This window comes from Trypanosoma grayi, assembly GCF_000691245.1.
Source record: "Trypanosoma grayi strain ANR4 Tgr_818_V1, whole genome shotgun sequence".
NCBI classification, from domain to species: Eukaryota; Euglenozoa; class Kinetoplastea; order Trypanosomatida; family Trypanosomatidae; genus Trypanosoma; species Trypanosoma grayi.
The window spans coordinates 1-7,694 of record NW_008826437.1 but is presented as its reverse complement, the minus strand read 5'-3'; the positions used below and the strand labels follow the sequence as shown (position 1 = coordinate 7,694).

Below are 7,694 nucleotides of genomic sequence, written 5' to 3'. Positions count from 1 at the left end.
AAAAAAAAAGCGGAGGGAGAGGGAGAGACAACGTGAAAGAGAGTGACCTTTGCATTCCATACGAATGCCGCCACCGGTGCAGCAAGAGTTTCTCGAAGATGCCCTCGCAACGTGGGGGCGGCTGCGGCAGTGGACGGAACTCAACAATTACATCTGCGCGCTGCGCAGCCCCCCGTTTTACCGCCAGTCGCTCTCCGAGAGTGACCCGTACTCGCTGCGGCTTGCACGGCGCGTGGTGGAGGTGACCGACCGCCTCGCGGCGCGTGCAGATGCGGCGGTGGATGATGACGTGACGCCGCGTGGCGAGCTTCTGGCGCTGGCGGCGGATGTGGCTCTGTGCCTGTCCCCGCTGCCGGCACCTGCGCCAGCAACAGCTGCAGGCCACCGCAACTGGGAACCACGACTCGTCTCTGCAGAGGAACCGCCATCTTCTTTCGCCACTTCTTCCCCCTCTCCTGGAACTGTGACTACTGCTACGGCTCATTCCCGTGGCGATTGGGCGGCGGCTGTTGCGCGCCGTGCCGTTCCCGGCACGGCGATGATGGAGGGGCTCCACGTACTGACGTGCCCCAGCGTGCAGCTGCGTATCAACATGGCCGTGGCGCGGCTGCGAGAGCGGGTGAAGGAGGAGCTTGTGGGTAGCATCGAGTGGGAGGCGCTGCCACACACACCGAAGGAGCTGCGGGCACTGCGTGCCACCTCGCTGCTGCTCGACGATTTCGAGGCGCTGTATCAACGGCTGCTCGCAACGTTCCCGTGTGCGCGGGCTATGGGTTCCGCACACGTCCCCGTCGCTCTCCTGCCGGTGATACACGAGCAGTTCTACCAGATGGCGGAGTGGGTTCTCGAAACGGAGCTCACCGCAACCTCAAAGCCGGGTTCCCACGTTAAGGCGTTCGAGCCGAACAACATGCACGTGATGATGCTGCGCCCCGACCCCACATCACCGTGGGGCGTGCGGTTCAACAGCAGCGGTAGAATTACCGGAGTGAGTGCCATGGTGCGCTCCGCTAGCGGCGCCGGTGAGCGGCTGCATCAGTTGCTTCAGGAAACGAAGGGTGGCGTGGCGGTCGTCTCGTACAATCTGAAGCCGGTGGACTTCACGAAGCTGGACGCGGCTCAGGCCGCTGAGACGTTCTGCACCTTGTCGCCGAGGCAGACAAGGCTCTACCTGAAGCTTAAGGTGGACTTGGACTTGAAGCCGTCGGTGGAGCAGCTAGCCTTTTTCACCGGGCGCCTGGAACCAAGCACGCAGCAGAAGGAGCTCCATGAGCAGCAGCAGCAAAAGCAGCAAAAGCAGCGAAAACAAGAAGAAAAAAAACAGAAACAGAAGCCGCAGCAGTCAGAACCGGAGAGGCCTCAGTGTGCGACGTTGGTTCTGCACCGCGACGACTACAATGTCTCGTGGGAAGTGGCGATCACACGCGACCTGCGAGTCATGAACGTCCCTACGAATATTCTCTCAAAGGAGGCGGAGAATTTCTTCGCGGCGTACCCACGGCAAGTGCGCATTGGCGGGATTAATGGTGTAGCGGTGGAAAGCGCGGTCCAGGTAGAGGCGTTGAGCTCAGTCGTCAACACCCTTGTACTGGATCTGCACTGCATCCCACCGCCACCACTCCCACAGGTGCCACTCCAAGAGGAAGATCAAGCAAAGGAAAACACGACAAAGAACCTCAACAGCGTCAGTGGAGACCACACTACACAAAAGAAGCAGCAGCCGCAGCCGCAGCAACCAGTGGTGAAAGAGACGATTTCTGCTTCCGAACATGCATCACACTTGCAATCTGAACGGGAGAAGCAGCAACAGCAGAAGAGAGAGGCAACATATAATAAGACCGCGAAGATGCGGGAGGAATCGGAAGAGGAGCAGCAGCTGACAAAGCAGAAACAACGACGGCAACAGCGGCACAGTTCCTCCAGTGTGCAGGAAGGCAATGAATCGTCCGCTCTGGAAAGTGATGCCGCGCAGGATCGTACGCCGTCAGCCTCTTCCCATTCAATAATAAGGAAGGACCAAAGTGGAGCAGAATTGCCCTATGCCTTTATGCGAAAGGCAAAAGCGGCAACAAAAACAACAACCATGGAAGTTCCACTGAGTGATGCCGACATCGCTGCACTGAGGGAGAAACCGCTTGTGCCGATGCACATGATGAATGCGAAGGCGGAGGGCGCAGTACCGTGGCAAGCCGTAATCCCTTCCCTTGACGGCGACACGGAAGATGTGCGGGTATCGTGTGCCGAGGATGGTGAGGCTGCGCCTTGTTCCCCTTCGGATGCTACTGCTGCTGCTTCTTCTGAGGCTGTTACGCCTTTAGTGTTGCCGAACGATGTCACACTTGACCTTCTGACTCTGGATGAGATGGTGCTGCGGCGGCACTCGGCCGACAGGAAGTGGGGCCTCTCGCTGGAGACGGTGGGGCATGAGCCGAACAAGACAATACGCATCGTCAGCCTGCCGCTGGTGGCCGACGTCCAACGGCAGCGGCTGCAGAAGCAGCACCCGTTCTACAGGCTGTTCCTTTCACACAAGGGGGATTGGCGCATTTTAAGTGTCAACGGCACTCCCGCCTCGCGGCTGCCGGAGGTCCTTGACGTCATGAAGCACGCGTTGCTGATGCAGATCAAATTTCATAGACTGTGGTGATACCGTCACCGCTTCTGCTGCCGCGGCGTAAAGAAGAATAGCGGGAGTGAGAAAGACAAAAAAACAACAACGATCGGCTAGCATCAATACGCACGCAGCGAGAGAAAGAGAGGAGAAAGGATGTCAAGACCACACGCGCGACCGGCAGCGGGATGCCTGGGGATGGGCCACATTTTCACAGCGATTCGCTTCCCACTAGTGAGAAGCGTACGGGGCAGCTCGTGCGCCTGTATGTATATATATATATATATGCTTTTGTGTGTGCGTAGCATGAACTCTTGCTTGTCTTTCTCTCTCTCTCTCTCTCCCTCTCCCTCTCTCTACCCCATGGTTGACGTTCATCTCGCAGCGGTGCGAGCGGTGTGTGCTGGCACTCAAGCCGCGAAGCAGCGCACCCAAAGAAAAAAAAAGGAAGGAGTAGGGACGAGAATGGCACACTCGCGGCGGGGCCACAACGGGCGCTCTCAACCGGCAACGACAAGTGCAGGAGCACGGAGGTGGGATAGTGGAAGACAGAAGATGACGGCTTCTCCCTTGGCTATGGCGTGGGCTGCCGCACACCTCAAGCGGCGCCGGCTGCCGTGCAATTTTGTCACCGAGCCAACGGAGCGTGTGGACGTTCCGTTGCAAACGGAGCAAACTGAACGGCGTGCGGCGGCGTTATCGACGAACTGCAAGCCCCTCTCAGATGAAATGCTCGCAGCACTCCGCCACCGCTCAATCCTGCGCGGCCAAGAACGACAATTGGTCTGTAGCGCTGACGATTTGACGGGCTCTCTGGAGAGGAATAACAGCGGCAGCGGCAACGCAAGCAACGATGGCGGCGAAGATTCTCACACCCAGCTGCAGCGATCGTCACCACAGCGTGTGGCCAGCGGCGTGGCAAGGTTTGTGGAGGAGCAGGCTTCTCGCATGGACTTTGTGAACGGTCCCGCGCAGGCGTGCTTTCTCCTCCACACTGCCCTCACTGCGTGCGTGCGGCATGCGGTTCGCTACGGCCGCCTTGACTCACCGCACAAGAGTCCTCCACCCACAGCTGCTGGTCTGTGCCGGGATGGTAATGTCACGGCCTCCCCGCACATCAACTTCTGCTGGTCGGCGCGTGTGGCCGCGCGTCATGTGGCGGAGGTGGCGCAGCACACCGCTGTGCAGAAGCAACTCCGCTCGCTCCTGTGGAAGGTTGTGAACAAGGAGCACAAGCGTATCGTGCAGAGTGCCGTCAGACTGTGCACGGACGAGGCTGCCGGTGCGGCAAGTCTCGGCGTAGATGAGGCGGAGATGCGGCGGTTCTTTGGCATCCCAGCGGAGGTTGTCACCACAGCGCGTGAGTCGCTAGGCGCCGTAACTGTAGACGTGGCGCCATCATCCTCTTCACTACTGCCACGGCAACAGAAGGTGCAAGAGCAGCAACAGCAACTTGCTCTCCTGGGCAAGCACCATTTCGCCTTTGCGACAACGTCCGCGCAGCTCGCGACATCGCTCACAGAGGAGGTAAAAGGAATGAGACAACCGGTGTGGAAGAACGACCCAGCAGAGGCGGGGCCATCGTCGTCGGTCGACGTGTTTGTACGGCAACTGGGAATGCTGGTTGTTGACATGGCGCGTGTGCGAATGGCGGTGGCGATATTGCTCCAGTTTGAGATCGTCGCACGACGCTATGCTGCATTCGGCAAACAACAAGAGCAACAGAAGCAAGAACAGAAGCAGCAAGACAGGGTGGCGCTGGCGCTGGCTCAGGAACTGTGCACGTTGGCCGCGACAGCCGGGTCGCGCTCAGTGGAGAGAACGCTGCACCGCAAGCGCTTCTTGATGTACTTCTGCGTCCACGTGCAATCGCCGCAACGTGGCGTCGACGCAGTGGATCCCATTGAGGCACCACACGAACGTCTCAAGGACATATTTGCAGCCATCTCCTGTACGGCATCACACACTGAGGCAGCGGCCAAAGTGACAACGGGACCTGATGGTATTCATCCTTCATCTCCGTCAGCGGGCTCACCTCATGTTGCTGCTGCTGCTGCTGTTTCTGCTTCTTCTAATGCTGTGACCGCAGTGGAGGGATTGGAGGAGAATGATCCACTGCTGCAGGTGGTGTTGTCCGCCGCGCCGAAACGGAAGAACCCCACACCACGCGCCGCGCCGGCGACGGCGAAGAAAGGAACAAAGGCAACGGTGGCTGTGGGGACCAAAGGGGCGCAGCTGACGCCGGCGACGTGGCACTTCCGGTGTTGTAGCGCACCGTCTGTGAAGCAGCTGGACGCCGTGACTGCGGTGCCGTGCAGCGAGGACGACGCGAAGGTGCAGGTGCTGCGCCCATCGCGCCTGGTCCCGTGGCCCTTCACACTCGAGTTTGATGAGGCTGACACCAACAGCAGTGGCGAAAGCCGCAAGAATAATGACTGTGCGCCGTCGCAGCTGAATTCTCAACGTGAGCCGTACACGTTGCTCCGTCCCGCTGCGCTGCGGATGTGTTATGATTCCAAGTGGGCTGCCACTGCAGGAGTCACGGAGCGTGATGCTCAGCACGCGGCACAGCTCCAGCGACTTCTCACACGACGCAGTGGGCAGCTGCTGCTGGTGAACGGCTGCCCTTGCGAGAGGCTCAAGTCTGTGATGCGTATGACGCAGCGAGATGTGCGGCTGGTGTTGCGCTTCCGATAGGTGGAAACACGTCTGTCGCTCTCTCTCTCTCTCTCTGTGTGTGTGCGTGTGTGTGTGCCGAGGCGGCATCAGCAGTGAAGCTGTGCGTGCCTGCAGACAGACATCCAGTTATATATATATGTGCTATAGCCAATACTGTTACCTGCTCTTTGTATTCGCGCCCCCGCTTCCTCTCTCTCATGCATGTCGTTGTGGCCTTTTCCTTCCTGCGCATTTCTGCTCTTCACGCACCTCTGCACAACAAGATCCGTAAAGCGGGTAGTAAAGCACGCTCTAAGCGAAAAGCAAACGAAGAAAGAGGATACGCAAATATCCAAGAAAAGAAAAGAAAAGAGAAATCACGCTTGTGCGCGCACAGACACTCATACTGCGTGAAGGAAAGGTACCAACTCACAACAAGACGTGATTGAGAAGGAAAGAAGGAAAACACCAACAAAACAACAACAATCAATCAACCAAGAAGTGCACAGACTGAAGCGTGACTAAACAACAAAAACAAAGAAAGAATATTGAGAATTGGAACGTAGGGAATACAATCAAACACAAAACCCAAAGAGAAATCACTAATCATGGGATCTGGCGCATCGGCGGAGGTGCACATGCACTCGCGGCTGTACCAAGAGGGATACAAGTCCCTGCAGGAGGGACGCTACACCTACGCGGAGATTTACTACGACCAGGCCATTGAGAAGCACGAGGGCCACGTGTTCTGGTCGCGCCTCGACGTGGGTGTTGAATGGGAGCGGAAGTCTGGCAAAGCGGACCGAAAGAAGGCGGATGGAAAGGGGCAGCCGGAGGCACAGGCCGCCCCTCCTGTGATTAAGGAAGTCAAGAAGCCAGAGAATGCTCCGGAGAAGCCAACGGAGGACGCTGAAGGAGGAGACGAGGGCGACGAGCAGAACGAAGCCGGGGGTGAAGGAGAAGACGAAAAGACTGGATATCTGGAAATTCCGGTAGACAGCAGACTCATACAGGTGCTGGACTACCTGTTGCTGCGCGCCGACATCGCCGACTCCTACATGGCGGCCGGTCGACTCGATGAGGCGTCTCCACACGTGGACTACATCGCCACACACACACAGACCTTCATGCGGTGCCTCCAGAGCGCCCGTGACTTTGCGATGGGCGACGACGGCGAAGATGGCGACAACCCGCTGCGCGGCAATGGCCAGCAGCACCGCCGGCAGCGGCTAGGCATGTTGATGGGGGGTGACATGGAGCGTGAGTCGATCCTTGACTGCCTGGACCAGCACCTACGCCTGCACTGGGTGTCGTCGCTCGCGAACTCGGTGTACATCGCCTTTGAGAAGTTCAAGGGTGGACAGGGTGAGAAGAAGCGCAAGAAGGAGCTTGACGCCGCAGTGGTGACGTGCATGAAGGCGGAGGAGGCGCTCTACCACTACGCCCAGCGCCGCGCGAAGAGCCTGACGAACGCCGTCGTCTTAAACTTCCTGGAGGTGATCCTTGAGGAGATGGAAGCCAGCTCCTCCACCACCTCCGCGCCCGACGAGCGCAGCGTTAGCAGCCGCTCGAAGCTGCGCGTCAATAATCTCTTCGACGACGGCGGCGACAAGGGGGAGAGCAAGAGCGGCATCGGTGCCGTTGCGTCCGATGCGGACCCGTACCCCATCACACCGCGCCTGCAGGTGCTGCATGACCGCCGCATTCTCTGCCGCTCTGTTCCCGCTCCGCAGCAGGCCCCCGCACTGCGGCGCGTGCCGTGGGTGGATGAGGAGATCCGTCGTGTGGTGCCCGGCACCAACTACTACCTTGAGATTCAGTGCGGCATGGTCGACGAAAAGCGCAAGAAGCAGCTTCAGAAGCGGTCGCTCAAATTTGTAACGCAGAAGCGTGTCGACTACAACGATCGCGTGCAGCTGGGCAAGAGCTTTGACGAGGAAAACGCGCTGCTGCTGTTCCCGGTGTTGCTGATTCAGGCCGATGTGCAGCTCGAGCTCGGTGCCGCGACGAAAGGTATCCAGGCACTCGACTTGGTGGAGAACCTCGCGACGCAGCTGTACGGCGTGGACTCACTGGAGTGGCAGAGCCTCATGCGGCGCGTGCTGGAGTCACGCAAGCGTGGCGTCTCCATGTTTATGATGTTTGAGGACTAAGCACAAGAAATACGATATGTACATGACCAAATCAATAATAGCAGCGAGAAAGAGTGAGGAGTGGGGTCGTACTGGAAGGGCTGTGGGGGAAACTCAAGAAAGCAGCAGCGAAGGCTATATAATCTTCCCCACTCAAGGGGTGAAAACACACATATACTCACACGCACAAACAAAAGGGCATCAAACCAAAAAAAAAAATCAACAAAATAAGTTGAGAGAAAGAGAAACCAATGAAAAGGTGCCCCACATGTGAGAAGCTCTGTTTTTTTTTT

The 7,694-nt window shown here is 58.1% G+C and overlaps 3 protein-coding genes across 3 annotated transcripts; all 3 read left to right on the top strand.

Annotated features, from left to right (window-relative positions):
* Positions 1 to 64: 64 nt before the first annotated feature.
* On the top strand, positions 65 to 2,647 carry DQ04_08181020 (hypothetical protein; the record flags this gene model as incomplete). Its single annotated transcript, XM_009315464.1, has 1 exon — positions 65 to 2,647. The coding sequence occupies one exon, from the start codon at positions 65 to 67 to the stop codon at positions 2,645 to 2,647; it is 2,583 nt and encodes an 860-aa protein (XP_009313739.1).
* Positions 2,648 to 3,166: 519 nt separating this feature from the next.
* DQ04_08181010 (hypothetical protein) lies at positions 3,167 to 5,308 on the top strand (the record flags this gene model as incomplete). The annotated part of the gene is made up of 1 exon (XM_009315463.1): positions 3,167 to 5,308. One exon carries the CDS (start codon positions 3,167 to 3,169, stop codon positions 5,306 to 5,308), a length of 2,142 nt encoding a protein of 713 aa, XP_009313738.1.
* A 569-nt stretch (positions 5,309 to 5,877) lies between these two features.
* DQ04_08181000 (sodium stibogluconate resistance protein) lies at positions 5,878 to 7,422 on the top strand (the record flags this gene model as incomplete). Its single annotated transcript, XM_009315462.1, has 1 exon — positions 5,878 to 7,422. The coding sequence occupies one exon, from the start codon at positions 5,878 to 5,880 to the stop codon at positions 7,420 to 7,422; it is 1,545 nt and encodes a 514-aa protein (XP_009313737.1).
* Between the last annotated feature and the right edge of the window lie 272 nt (positions 7,423 to 7,694).